Genomic DNA, 15,598 nt, shown 5'->3' with positions numbered 1-15,598 from the left:
ATCTCTCTGCTGACCCCAGGATATACAGGACTGCATCTGCTTTAGTTACAGCAGTCCTTCCAGAGTGCCTTCCATGTGGAAAACCACAAGACACACAGGCTTCCACCCACTCTGCCTTCAGCTCTCCTACCAGGGTACCCATTGCACAGAAAATACCCCAGCTCATGTCCACTTAAACCACTGTGGTCTGTCCTGGGAACCTCTGCACAGAACATCCCAGGACTTGACACATCCCATAGCTCACCTTCAGATCCCAGCAGCCCCACAGCCCTGCCAGGGACCCTTCTGAATAGAATTTCCCAATGCTGGTTGGGTATGTGCTATGGTGAGTGCTGTGAAATGTGTAAACCTGGCGATTCACAGACCTGTACCCTGGGGATAAAAATATATTATATGTTTATAAAAAATAAAATTAAAAAAAAAAGAATTTCCCAATGCTTTGGTTTATACCCACCTCCACTTCAGCTATTTGTCAAGGTACACTCTTTGCATAGACACCAGGCTCCCCCACCCCACCCCAGCTTGCACCCATTTCAGCTGCAGCTATTCTACCATGGTGCCCTCTTCATATAAAGGCCTAAGAATCTCACAGCCTACATCCACTTTGGCTTCACTTGTCCTGCCTGATTAACCTCTGAACAGGCAGCCTTATCCCAAAACATGCCCACTTTAGCTGCGGCCATCCCACCATGCAGCCCCAGCATGGAGTCTTTCCCAATTCTCAGCCCATGGCCACAGCTCCAGCCAGCCAGTAACCAAGCATACATGGGCCACATAAAAGATGACCATAGCTAGGGTTATTCCTTCGAGTTTAAGAGAAGTAGCCGTTCCACCTAATTCATAGAAACAAACACTGAAGTCAAAGAAAATTGGGACACAGAGGAAAACGCTCCAGAAGAAAGAAGAAGATAAAACCTCAGAAAAATAACTGATTGAAAGAGAGTAAAGCCGTATACCTGATAAAGTATATAAAGTAATAATCGTAAAGACGCCCAAAGGCCTTGAGAGAAGAGTGGAAGAACTCAGTGAGACCTTTAACAAAGAAATAGAAAATACATATTTTTTTAAAAATCCGAGTTGAAGAATACAGTAATTGAAGTGAAAAATACACTAAGGGAAACAACAGTAGATTAAAGGAGGTATAAGAAAGGATCAGCAGTCTGGAAGATGGGATAATGGAAAGAAATCACCCAAGCAGAAGAAGAAAAGAAAAAGAAATTTGAAAAAAATGAGAATAGGTTAATTAATCTCTTTAACAACATCACCCAAACAAACAATCACATTTTAGGGATCCCAGAATAAGAAGAGAGAAAAGGGGGCAGAAAGCTAATTTGGAGAAATAGCTAAAACTTCCCTAAGCTAGGGAAGGTAATAGAGATCCAGGTGCAGGAAGCTTCAAAGAAGATAAACGCAAGAAGGTTCACATCACAACACATAATAATTAAAATATCAAAGGATAAAGATAAAGGGAGAATTTTAAAAGCCACAAAAAAGAAAAAAAAGTTATCTACAAAAGAAATCCCATAAGACTATCAGCTGATTTCTCAGCAGAAATGTTGCAAGCCAGCACTGGATTATGATATATGCAAAGTACTGATATATTCAAAGGAAAAAACTTACAGTGAAACATTCTATTTGATAAGGTTATCAGTACAGATTACTATAAACATAGTATGTTTTATTTGAATCTTATGGTAACCACAAACCCAAGGCCCATTAATAAATAGACAAAAGGGGCGCCTGGGTGCTCAGTGGGTTAAGACACTGCCTTCGGCTCAGGTCCTGGGATCAAGCCCAGGGTGGGGCTCTCTGCTCAGTGGGGAGCCTGCTTCCCGCCCCCCCGCCCCGGGCCTGCTGCTCTGCCCACTTGTGATCCCTCTCTGTCAAATAAATAAATAAAATCTTTTAAAAAATAAATAAATAAATACAATAAATAAATGGGCAAAAAATAAAGAAAGAAAAAGAAAGCCAAACATTGCACTACAGAAAATCATCAATTTCAAAGGAAAAGAGCATGAGGAGACAAAAACAAAGAAACAAACAAAAACAAACCAGAGAAGAACAACATAAGAAACCAAAAAAAAAAAAAAAAAAAAAAATTAACAAAATGACAATTGGTACAAAGCTATCAACAGTTACTTTAAATGTGAATAGTCTAAATACTACAATAAAAAGACATAAAGTGGCAGAATAGATTACAAAAACAAGACCCATCTATATGCTGCCTACAGGAGACCTAAAGACACTTGCAGACTGAAAGTGAAGAACTGAAAAACAGTTACCATACAAATAGAAGCCAAGAAAAAGCCAGGGTTGCAATACTTATGTCAGATAAAAGACTTTAAAACACACTGTAAAAAGAGACAAAGAAGATTATTACATAATGACAAAGGGATCAATCCAAGAAGATGTAACAGTTGTAAATATCTATATGCCCAACACCAAAACACCTAAATGCATAAAGCAAATATTAATGAACATAAAGGGAGACATTGATTGTGATACAATTATAGTACATGATTTTAACAACCCACTTGCATCAATCGATAAATCACTCAAGCAGAAAAGCAATAAGGAAACAATGTCTTTGAATGACACATTGGATTAGATGGCCATAAGAAATATATACAGAATATTCCATCAAAAAAAAAAAAAAACCACATTCTTTTCCAGTGCACATGCATCATTATCCAGGATAGGTCACACATTAGACCACAAAACAGCTCTGAATAAATTTAAGCAGATTGAGATCATATCAATTTCCAATGAAAATGGTATGAACTTTGAAAACCATCATAAGTAAAAATTTGGAAAAACACAAACAAATAAAATAGGAAATAAAAAAATACATGGATACAGCAAATATCACACACACACACACACACACACACACACACACACACACACACACAAATGGATTAATGGGAGAGATTTTAGTTGCTCCTTATTTCTCCCATGATTTACCTTGAGAATACCTTTACAAGCCCTTGAAGCTATTGAGGAGGGAAAAAATTGCAGAGCATTTGTCATGGTCAGATACTTGTAAGCACTGAGAAGGCCCATTTTTGTCCCATCTGGGGTCTATGCAATTTCACTAATTTCACTGAATAATTCCTGGACCAGAGGAATGCCAGAGCAAAGATAATGGAGGGTTACCTTGAGGAGACGGTTTATCTAGAGTGTAGGAAATGAGAAATATTAAAGCCCAGATAGTAATAAACTTTCTCTGAGTTGATCATCACAAAACCCACCTGGAGGATTTGCAGTCTAGAATTTGATCTTCCTCTCTTCCCCTAACCCCATGTATATTTTCTACAGGAGGTAATTATTGTCCCAGGGACATTTGCATACAAGATATAAAATAAGAAAATAATAATACTGAGGAAAAAAGGCAAAGAAATGAACAGCCATATCATAGCAATCAGAATTAATGGGTTAGAAAGAATAACAATCAAGGATAAATTAACAATGCTTAGTGTGTAAACACAACACAAGTATTTATTAAAAAATAAAACCATTAATACCTTCAGAGACTTAATAATGGATATCAGAAATATGAAATTGCTACATTTGCTTATATAAAGAACTAGTTATTTTTGTAAAGATTCTATTTATTTAGAGAAAAAGGGAGCATGTGAGTCAGGAGGGGTGGAGGGAGAGAAAGAATCTCAAGCAGACTACCATCTGAGCATGGAGCCTGCTGCAGGGCTCCATTTCATGACTCCAAGGTCATGAACTAGGCTGAAATGAATAGTTGGATGCTTAACCAATTGAGCCACCCAGGTGCCCCAAGAACTAATTATTTTCAAAAATAAAATAGTTCCAGAGGTCACATGTTGTGATGAGCACTGGCTGCTATATGCAACTAATGAATCGTTCAGCACCACATCAAACACTAATGATGTACTATATGCTGGCCAACTGAACATATAAATAAAATAATAAATAAAATAAAATAGGTAATATAAAGCAGTCAGTGGATGAGTGAAAGCTGAATAAATGTAGTTGACTGGCATATTAATGACTTTGCATATTAATGCAAAAGGCCAAGAAAATTTCCTAGTCCTGTTAGGTAATGGTCAGAATATAGAAAGGAGGAGGAATTGTAAGAGATAATATGCAAGGATGTAACAATGTAAATTTAGTCGAATAAGAGTCACATGGGGTATTAAAGAAATGGAATATAAATTGAAGAAATAGAAATGAAGACTGCTCATTAATTTTTAAAAAACAAGACTGCCTCTTGAAAGGTATTGCAGAGAGACAAATTAGATAGTGAAAAATGAAATCACCTAGATACTGTGATATTGGAGGAATAGAGTCCACTCTAAACACTATGTGCAGATCACCTACTTCCTTGAGTGGGTTCTGAAACAGACTCTGAAACAGACTCCAAGATTCTGGTGTATGTTGGTGGTATTTTGAGGAGTTGAAGTGGAAAATAAAAGGATGGACAGAGAAACAAAAATAAATCAGAAATAAAGCAATTTTAGTAATAAACAAAAATCATGGAGAAAAATTAACATCATGTATAGAGGACTTCATGATGGCCACACATTCTTTCATACTCCTCACAGAAAAAAGTCCAGGCCAGTTTCCCTCCTACTGGATCTCAGCTGGTTTCAGTGACTCATTCACAACCAACAGAATCTGGCAAAAGTGACACTAATTTTAAAATATTTATATGGGTATTAAGGAGGGCATGTGTGGTGATGAGCACTGTGTGTTATACACAACTAATGAATCGTTGAACACTACATCAAAAACTAATGATTAAAAGAAATTAATGTACTATGTGTTGGCTAACTGAACATAATAAAAAATTTAATAATAAAATAAAATATTTCTATATCTTGGAGATCTCAAAGATATTTTAATGATATGGGAAATGTTCACAATATAACATTAAGGAAAACAAACTCGGATGCAAAAATGCACACATATCATAAGCCCAGTTTTTTTGTTTTGTTTTGTTTTTTGTTTTTTTTTTTAAATTTTTAATTTTTCACTTATTTCACTCAGCATAATCTCTTCCAGTCCCGTCCATGTTGCTACAAAAGTTGGGTAGTCATCCTTTCTGATGGAGGCATAATACTCCATAGTGTATATGGACATCTTCCTTATCCATTCATCCGTTGAAGGGCATCTTGGTTCTTTCCACAGTTTGGCGACCGTGGCCATTGCTGCTATAAACATTGGAGTACAGATGGCCCTTCTTTTCACTACATCTGTATCTTTGGGGTAAATACCCAGTAGTGAAATTGCAGGGTCATAGGGAAGCTCTCTTTTTAATTTCTTGAGGAATCTCCACAGTGTTCTCCAAAGTGGCTGCACCAACTTGCATTCCCACCAACAGTGTAAGAGGGTTCCCCTAAGCCCAGTTTTTTCAATGTGCACATGTTGGTTCAGTTCTTCTGTAGGGCCACAGATTGTTACAGGTTTGCTTCACTCCAAGAAACTTGGAAGACAGTGCCCTGTAACAAATATGTCTGGGGCTGTTTGTTTTGCTCAGATTTTAAATCTTTATTTTTCAAGTTTTTACTTAAATTTCAGCTAGTTAACATACAGTGTAATATTATTTTCAGGTGTACAATTTAGTAATTCAACATGTATGAACAACACTCAGTGATCATCACAAGTGCCTCCTTAATCCCCATCACCTATTTAACCTATCCTCCCTCCCACCTCCCCTTTGGGAACCATCAGTTTGTTCTCTATACTTAAGAGTCTGTTTATTGGTTTTCCTCTCTTTTTCACCCTATGTCCATTTGTTGTGCTTCTTAAATTCTACATATGGGTGAAATGATATGCAATTTATCTTTCTCTAACAGACTTATTTCACTTAGCATAATACTGAATAGCTCCTTCCACAGCATTACAAATGGCAAGATTTCCATCTTATTGATAGCTGAATAATATTCTGTTGTATATATATGCCACCTCTTCTTTATCCATTCATCCGTCAATGGACATTTGGACTCTTTCCATAATTTGGCTAATTTGGCTTGTAGATAATGCTGCTATAAACAAGGGGTGCATGCATCATTTCAAATCAGTATCCTTTGAGGAAATACCTAGTAGTGCGATGGCTGGATCATAGGGTAGTTCTGCTTTTAACTTGTTGAGGAACATTTGTATCATTTTCCAGAATGGCTATACCACTCCACATTCCCACCAACAATGTAAGAAGGTTTCCCTTTCTAAACAAAAACTGCATACAGAAAAACCCTAAAAATGTTTGGATCAAATTCAAATGTAAACTCACCCTGCCATATTATAGTATTTATTACCAATCAATAGTAATAAAAAATAATGTGGGATTGTTGTAAGTAAAATCAGTGATGGAACAGAAGCCTATGATGGAACAGAAGTGCAGCCATGTGTGCATGAAACTTTGTATGTAATAAAGGTGACACTCAAATCAGTGGGAAAAGAATCAATCACTTATCTCTATATGGAGAAAAATAAAGTTACTTACCACTATATACAGAGGAATTATTCAAAAATACTTAATATCCTGAACAGCACCTCCACCAACAAAACAAAGTTTTAGAACATACACTGGAGCCTGGCACTGATGGACCCCACTCTACTGGCAGCAACCCACTCTTGATGGAACACAGGGAGTTCTAGGACACACCATGAGAGTGCTCACAGTAGTGCTGAGATGGTGGGGGTTCAAAGTAGAAGATATTTATAAAAATGACAAAACACTATTTCATATGTTCCCAGTTGTTGGGACCATAGGAGTGCATACTAAATTAACACCACTCCTTACTTTTGACAGTATAAGCCATAAACAGATATAAATACATCAGTGTGAAACATAACACATAAGTTTTTAAAAAATTAAAATGAAAACAAAAAAACCACCTTTTTTGATCTTGTGGAATGTTCCTTACATAAGAACCTGAGAGAAAATTTTTTCATAGAAGAATAAAATTTCACTTGATCGAATTAAGGAATTTTTACTGAATACTGGACAGCATACACTAAAATTCACAGTATATGACAGATTAAGGGAGATACTAGCAACATCTAGCCAGAAAGGGGCTCTCATATTTAAAAATGCAAGGTTTTGTAGATACATGAGAAAAACAAAAATTGATAGCAAAACAAAAGGTAACATGGATGAGACTGGAAGAGATTATGCTGAGTGAAATAAGTGAAGCAGAGAGATTCAATTATCATATGGTTTCACTTATTTGTGGAGCATAACAAATAACATGGAGGACATGGGGAGATGGAGAGGAGAAGGGAGTTGAGGGAAATTGGAAGGGGAGGTGAACCATGAGAGACTATGGACACTGAAAAACAACCTGAGGGTTTTGAAGGGGCGGGGGGTGGGAGGTTGGGGGAACCAGGTGGTGGGTATTGGGGAGGGCACATACTGCATGGAGCACTGGGTGTGGTGCAAAAAGAATGAATACTGTTATGTTGAAAAGAAATTAAAAAAAAAAAAGAAAAAGAAAAAAGAAGAAAGAAGGAAAGAAAGAAAGAAGGAAAGAAATTAATTTTTAAAAAAAGGCGAGTAATGTCAGCATAAAATTCACAGCATGGAAATCTCAAATGACTAAATGGTATATGAAAAAAAATTTCAATTATCAGGAAATATTCAAATTAAAGTAATGAGATAACTATTTTATATCCATCAAGCTTAAAAAAAATAAAGCATCAAATGATCTAAGAAATGTGAAAAATAAAAAAAAAACTTTAGGAATTTCTAGGGATATTTTGTAAATATTTTGGAGAGAAATTTGATAATTGCAGTGAAATTAAATATTTTTACACCATAACTGAAAAAAAGAAACTCCTGCACATAGAGCTATTTTAGGTCTATAAAGAGAAGTGTACAAGGTTATTGACAGCAACATTATTTTTCTTTAACAGTAAATAATGGGTCACTGAAGTGTTGACTAAAGAAGGAAGATGCACAAATGGAAACTGAACAGCAGTTAAAAATAATGAAGTGGACTTACACAGAGCAATATGGACAGACATTTAAAATTTAGTGTGAGTGAAATCAAAGAATAACCTCACATTTATTACCCATTACCACTTATATAAATTCAATTTTGAAACCTATCTCTTATAAATGAACATGCAGCTAAATGAGAACAATAGAGATTATTTAGAAAGGCATATTTTAAGAACACTGAAGTTTACACTTTTCTGAAGGGCAGAGGAAAGAAGCTATGTTGACATGTGCAGAAAAAAAGAAAAAGAAAAAGAAACCAAAAGAAGGGGCTTCTAGGTGGCTTGGTCAGTTAAGTGCCTGACTTAAGCTCAAGTCATGATCTCAGGATCCTGGGAGAGAGCCCCTCAGGCTCCCTGCTAGGTGGGGAATCTGCTTGTCCCTCTCCTTCTGCCCCTCCCCCTGCTCATGCTCTCTTTTAAAAAATAAAGAAAGAAAAATAAGGACTTTATGGAAACTGATGATGATGGCACAGCATAGGGAATATGATCAATAACATTGTAATGGCAGTGGATGGTGACAGATGGTAGCTACATCAGTGAACACAGCATAAAATATAAACTTGGTAAATCACTATGTTGTACATTTGAAATTAATGTAACATCATGTGTCCAAATAAATAAATAAAATCTTTTTTAAAAAAAGATTTTATTTATTTATCTGACAGATGGAAATCACAAATAGGCAGAGAAGCCGGCAGAGAGAGAGGAGGAAGCAGGCTCCCCAGTGAGCAGAGAGCCCGATGCGGGGCTTGATCCCAGGACTCTGGGATCATGACCTGAGCCAAAAGCAGAAGTCCCAACCTACTGAGCCACACAGGGACCCCAATAAATAAAATCTTTTTAAAAAAACCATCATATATCCACCATACTCAAGTAAAACAATTCATAAAAAATAAAGAAAGAAACCAATGATGCTTGCTCCCTTAATGTGGGGATGTGACTAATTCACACAAAGTTCAAAGTTTAGTTGCAAACTAAAGCTTTTTAAAGTGATGTTTCCTAGTATACAGTTGTATATACCTCATATTTTAAAAAATCTTTAGTACAACAAAATTTCTGTAGGACTATCTCTCTGAATAACAATGTATTTCCTCAGGAATATTTGTTTCAAGTTTTTCTTGCATTATTATCATAATGCCATCATAAAAGTCGTAAGTTAACACCAATCAATAGCCCTACAACCAGGAGACTAACTGCTCACAGGATACACAGTCAACATAGGTCAGATTTCCAGAGCTCTTTGCTTTTAGAGAGAACCAAAGTCATTTTCTTCTCACACCTGCCTACTTATCTGTCCTAAGAGGACCTCATGGGCCCAAGGAATTAGGGATGGAGAAGTTCCCAGAGTGTAAAGTCCCTGAGGCTCTGGAGTTATAACTGCACCAGATACTTCAGGAACTAACCAGAGCTCCAATATCACTGGACCTGTGTTTCACATCCTCTGTAAGTGAGTCTGGGTAGAGGGTAGCTAAGAGCTACCTATTTATGTTAGCTATACCAATATTAGCCAGAACATGGGGAGCAAGGTGTAGGGGTAAGGGGAACCTTTCTCTTCAGTTCAGATCTGAAGTAGTCTAAAAATGGGGAAATGGAGACTACATCCTGTCTCAGGTACAGAGATACATGTGACAGCCTGTGCTCTGGGACCCTCTTGCCTTTTCAGATCTTTTGCTGGGTGGTACCTGACCTGCAGAGAAGCAGAAATTTCTCCATAGGAGATTAAATGGGGTGGGGGTTGGGAACCTAGAAAGTCCATCATCTGCAGCTTAGTTTAGATGATTTGGGGTTTTCAACCATACATACTGAAATGTAGGGACTTTGGGGCAAAGATTCTGTACACAGATATTTGAATCATGGTGTGGGAACTAAATTTAATCTAAATAATTTAAGATTAAGATAACTTTAATCTAAAATAACTTCACATTAATCTAATAACTTAGTAACTTTAAATAACTTAATAACTAATGATTTAATCTAAATAACTAAATAACTAATTGAGAAACTCTAAATAACTTAAGATTTAATCTAAATAACTTGAGGACAGAGACAAATGGGGGTCAGTGGGAGTACAAAAGTAGTTCCTCAAATTAAGCTCAATCTAAAGAATTTTTAAAAGCTATGCTATAGAAATGGAAAACAATGCATACATCATTGAGGTATCTGTCATAGTTTGGTTCAGATCAATGATGTCTGAAATGATACTTCAGAGAGATGTCTCACATCTCTGTGTGTGTTTATAGAGTTAGGTGGTCCTTAACAACCCCTCTACTTCTTCAAACAGGGCCTCCATAGTGCTATGCTGGGAGCCTGTCCTGCAGCCTGGGGAAAAGTTTGTCCTTCTGGGTCTCTGTTTTTGTCATTGCCCTTCAGCTGCATGGGCTTCTTCATCCTGTCCCTACCTGGAACCAGTAGTCATTAGCTCTAGGTCCTCAGCCCTAGTGATGTCACTTGCTAGCTTGGATTGCAATCCAAAGTTGAAATGGGAGGGGATGAAGGACATATATGGTCTCAGATGCTTTACTTCTAAGGCCGAGTAGGTAATTTAAAGTTTATTGGATGAATTATACATTGAAGAACATGTTGGAACATTCCAAATAAAAGAGAAGAAAGGAAGAGTTAGTGAGTGGGGAAAAAAAAACAGATAAAATAATCCCCTTAAGTTGTACTCAGAAATTTTATCCTGGTGCTAGAAATAATTATCTTAAGGTTCTTCAGGAGACAAAGAGAATAAATATACTTCTTGCTCTGTACTTCTCCATGCACATTCATGTCTGAATTACCATTTCTTCCATGTGGCTGTGCCCTCCAAAGGTCATTTCAAGATTTCCACTATTTCCATGCAATGACTCCCTAATTCTTTACAAGAATACTTTGAATACCCTGGAGAAGAAAAGCTTCTTGGAGATGGTGAGATCTTGGGTTATGACTTACAAGGATTAAATGTAAAACTTTGCAGAGTAGGAACAGAGAATGTGATGAGCAAATACAAAATGACAAAACCTAAATGATGAAAGTAGATTTTAGATGAAATATTTGGAATTTGGCAGCCTGCAGTTGTACATGTGGAGGGTCATTGTGGCAAGATCTGAGTTGGGCAGGTGCTATCAGTTTATGCCACAAACATACAAGTGAAAGTATTCAAAAAGAATGAGAGAGGAAAAGACAGAGTTGAATGAACATATTGCCCAGGATATACAGAAGGTTCTTTGGTCACCGACTCAAAACCAGATGTCATTTTTCTCTGGGTTTTAAATCTTCATGACCTACTGCATGTTCAGAGTCTCCCAGTCTTTTTAAGACACTCAACCAAGGCAAAGAATAGACAAGATGTTGACTTAGGGAATGGAGGGTATACAGTTTTGTGACAGAAAAATAAAACAGAGAATATGCCTGTGGAAATTGTTTTAGAATATTAATTGAACCCTCACTGGGTTGCTCCCTAGAGGGAAAACAATTGTTAGATACACAAAATAAAGGGAAAGAAAGAAGAACATTAGACTTTGATAAGTGGAAGCAGGAGTCAGAGTGGTAAATGCAGTAAAAAGACAAATTCCAGATTTTAGGAAAACTGCCCAAAGACTGTATGTGTGTGGGCGCAAGGGAGGGGGTTTGTGAAGGAAAAGAGAGAAACCTAAAAATGTATAATATAAAATGACATCTAAGATATGCACGGCCACATCATTGTGGTAACACAGGACGCAGATATATTCATATATTCACTGGCTCTGGATTTAAATTTTATTTCATTAAACCCTAATAATTAAACAGTAAAAATATAGTACCACTGAATCTCAATCGGCCCATTTCAAAAGATAGAATGTTAAATGGTCAATGTAAGGGGCATCTGGGTGGTTCAGTTTGTTAAACACCTGCCTTCAGCTCAAGTCATGATCCTGGGCTTCTGGGATCAAGTCCTGCACTGGGTGCCATGCTAAGCAGAGAACCTGCTCCTCCCCCTGCCTCTGCCTCTGTCTCTCATGAATGAATAAGTAAAATCTTTAAGGGGAAAAAAAAAAGTCAACTTACCCTACCAACTGCACAGTGCTTTCAGTCACAAATGAAATATGTTTTAAATTCATCCCAAATTTACCAAAGTCACTATCAATGTATTTTATCAGCAAGAACACAAGAATTGGAAGGCCATCTAAATCTCTTCTCATATCAGATGGGAGCCATGCCTGGCAGACACCAGCTGCACAAACCTTTGCCTGGGGAGGCAGAGGATCAGGAGTGAAGAGAGGAGCCCTGGAAGGGAATGCCAGTCCTCCCTCCTCTGAGAGCAAGCCCCAGACACTAGCAGGATCTCTCTCATGGGGAGAACCTAACAGGAGCCAGCTGAGCAGAACTGAAACAACAGTTGGGAAAAGAAAAACCTTACCTGGAAACAAAAGTACTATTTGAACCCCTGCAAGGGGGAAAATAGTGTTCCCAAAGGTATAAAATGTCATTCAGATCTGGGTTCACAGTTTTAATAAAACCCCCTTTCTCACCACCCTAACCCCACTCCAATACTCTTTCTCCTCCATCAAATTCCACGGTCAAAAAAATTCACTGTATCATGGGTGTGATTTGTTTTCTTTTTATAAGATTGATGGGGTACACAAATTATCATACAATTGTTCATGAGATTCAGAGGAATCCTAGAAATTACTCCAACCCAGCCCACTGTAGAAGTAGTAAGATCAGAGTGATACAGTATGGGTGGACAAGATTGGGAGATAAAAATTCCCTTGTTGGTAATGTGATATTACAACATATCTCATTGGATGCCAAAAATTCAATGGGATAAAACCCTAGCATATTTGAGTACAACTACAGGAAATGGAAAAATTTCCCAAACTAATATACATTGTTATATAATGAATCCAAAGAGTGATAAAGAGGGAAGTACTTAAATTCCTAATGAAAAAAGTTTTTCTATATCTAGAAAATAACACTTAAACAGAGGCCTTGGTGCATGTACACAGATTTAGCTACAATGGACTGCATGATTTGAAGGACTCCAGAAAGACCTGACCCTTACCTTTGTTTAACCTACAGCGTTCTTTCAACTTCCTTTCACGATTCAGGGAAACAAGAACCTTAGAATCCTTCACCCTTCATGTAAAGGAGAGGATCACCTCACTTTATTTACAATTCCTTTTTCACCAGCCAAAGTCCCACATCAGAGTGACTCAGCCAGCCCTACACTCTCCTCATGGTTTGTGCAAGATCCTGTCATCTATTCTCACTATTACTGATTGTCCCCTGAGTGGTTTTACTTTTACCTCCTGAGAGGAAGGACAGTTTCTTTGTCAATGTTACCTAACAGAATGCCAGGGGAGGAGGTTAAGTGATAAGAGAACTTGGCAACATTAAACTGTGCCTGGTAGCAGGGGAATATGTCCCCGGATTGTTAAATTGAAGATGGAAAAATAAAATAGAAAAGGGATGCAAAAATTTTAAAGATAAATCTTCATCACCCTTACACTACTACAAGCAGAATAATCAAATTTTCACCTTGTCTAATGGCAGGTATGGCTCTCACATAGCTGTGTGGAACTGATCCTTCTCCTCTTATTTCTTCCCAAAGTTTAGAATCCTACAAATATGAAGATGTAGAGAGGGAGGAAATAGGATTATTTGTCAGGATCCACACCTCCCTCATTAAATGACTGCTTAGATATCATGAAGACTAACTAACTTTATTACCAGGGTATCATCTTTTAGGTCTATACTGAAGGCAAACTACAGCCAGAAACTCTGAATGGGTATGGCACAGAGAACTAGGGACATGGATTTGAGTCCCTATTTGTGCCAGGCTCTGTTACTTATCTGAGCATATTTTTATAGTTAAATTGTCATATGGTAGTCTATATCATCATTAAAAAACAAAAACAAAAAACAAAAAGGAATAAACTTACACATGCAAATCTGGGAACAAAACTGTCAAAAAGTAGTTTACTAAGTAATTCCTTCTCTTTAGTTTCTGTTAAGAAATAACAATTCAGAGGCACCTGGGTGGCTCAGTTGGTTAAGCCACTGCCTTTGGCTCAGGTCAAGATCCCGCAGTCCCAGGATCAAGTCCTGCATCGGGCTCCAACTCCACGGAGAGTCTCCTTCTCCCTCTGACCTTCTCCCCTCTCATGCTCTCTCTCTCTCTCTCTCTCTCTCTCTCTCAAATAAATAAATAAAATCTTTAAAAAAAGAAATAACAATTCATTTAAAAATAAACCTTAAAGTAATCAAACCTGTATAAACAAGCCATATTTCCCCAGTCCTCTATACTGCTTAAAGTGATAGGAATGTCCTAATACCATGTCACAAAGAATACACTGATGAATTCACATGGCTCTGGACAACCTGCTAGGAGTCATGAGTATCACCTAGGTGAAGGAGATTATTGTAAATTCATGGGTCTTGAGTCAGTAGCTAATTTTTACCTTAATTTTACAGATCACTAAAAAGACAAAAGATGATAGAACATCCAAATGGCACCATCTCCACTGAGGTTTCAAACTTCCTCCTGAATTGTTTTGTCAAGTCCCCCAGCTGGAAGTTCTGGTTGTCCCTGCCCCTCAGCCTCCTCTTCCTTCTGGCCATGGGAGCCAATGGTGTTCTCCTGGTCACCATCCGGCTGGAGGTCTCTCTGCATGAACCCATGTACTACCTACTCAGCATTCTCTCCCTGCTGGATATTGTGCTCTGCATCACCGTCATCCCCAAGGTCCTGGCCATCTTCTGGTTTGACCTCAAGTCCATCAGCTTCTATGCCTGCTTCCTTCAGATGTACATCATGAATTGCTTTCTTGCCATGGAGTCCTGCACATTCATGGTCATGGCCTATGACCGCTACATGGCCATCTGCCACCCACTGAGGTACCCATCCATTATCACTGACCAATTTGTAGCTAAGGCTGCTATTTTTATTTTGGCCAGGAATGCATTTCTTACTATGTTCATTCCCATCCTCTCTGCCCGGCTCCATTATTGTGGAAAAAATATAATTGAGAACTGTATCTGTGCCAACCTCTCTGTGTCCAAGCTCTCCTGTGATAACGTTGTCCTTAACAAAATATACCAGTTAACTGTGGCCTGGACTCTTCTGGGCTCTGACCTCATCCTCATCTTCCTCTCCTATACTTTCATTCTAAGAGCCGTTCTTAGACTCAAGGCAAAAGGGGCAGCTGCCAAAGCTCTGAGCACATGTGGCTCCCACTTCATTCTCATCCTTTTCTTCAGCACCATCCTTCTGGTTTTTGTTTTTACCCATATTGCCAAGAAAAAAATTTCCCCTGATATCCCCATCTTACTTAATGTCCTACACCATGTAATTCCTGCAGCTCTCAACCCCATTGTCTATGGGGTACGAACCCAGGAGATTAAAGAAGGGATTGGGAAATTACTGAGGAGAGCGGGAAAGAGCAGAACTAATCGTGTTCTAGCTCGACTTTTCTCAACCGTGAATGCTCTAATTACATTTGAAAGGCAGGAACTTGGAGAAAAAATTACAATCCTAATCATCTCTCTAGACATGCCTGAAGATATGAACTGCATGGTTTCCCTCTTACCTATCACATATCACACATGTGATATATCATATCACGCCTTTCACTTTCCATCATTTTCAGGAAGTGACTAA

The 15,598-nt window shown here is 37.9% G+C and overlaps 1 protein-coding gene across 1 annotated transcript; it reads left to right on the top strand.

Moving 5' to 3' along the window:
* Positions 1–14,431: 14,431 nt before the first annotated feature.
* On the top strand, positions 14,432–15,598 carry LOC111159278 (olfactory receptor 56A3-like). Its single transcript, XM_022521694.1, has one exon. The coding sequence runs from the start codon at positions 14,432–14,434 to the stop codon at positions 15,596–15,598; it is 1,167 nt and encodes a 388-aa protein (XP_022377402.1).

This window comes from Enhydra lutris, unplaced genomic scaffold (genome assembly GCF_002288905.1).
Source record: "Enhydra lutris kenyoni isolate GAN:26980312 unplaced genomic scaffold, ASM228890v2 scaffoldscaffold68, whole genome shotgun sequence".
NCBI classification, from domain to species: domain Eukaryota; kingdom Metazoa; phylum Chordata; class Mammalia; order Carnivora; family Mustelidae; genus Enhydra; species Enhydra lutris.
Note: the sequence above shows the minus strand (reverse complement) of the source record. Positions and strands in the feature narration are given on the sequence as shown.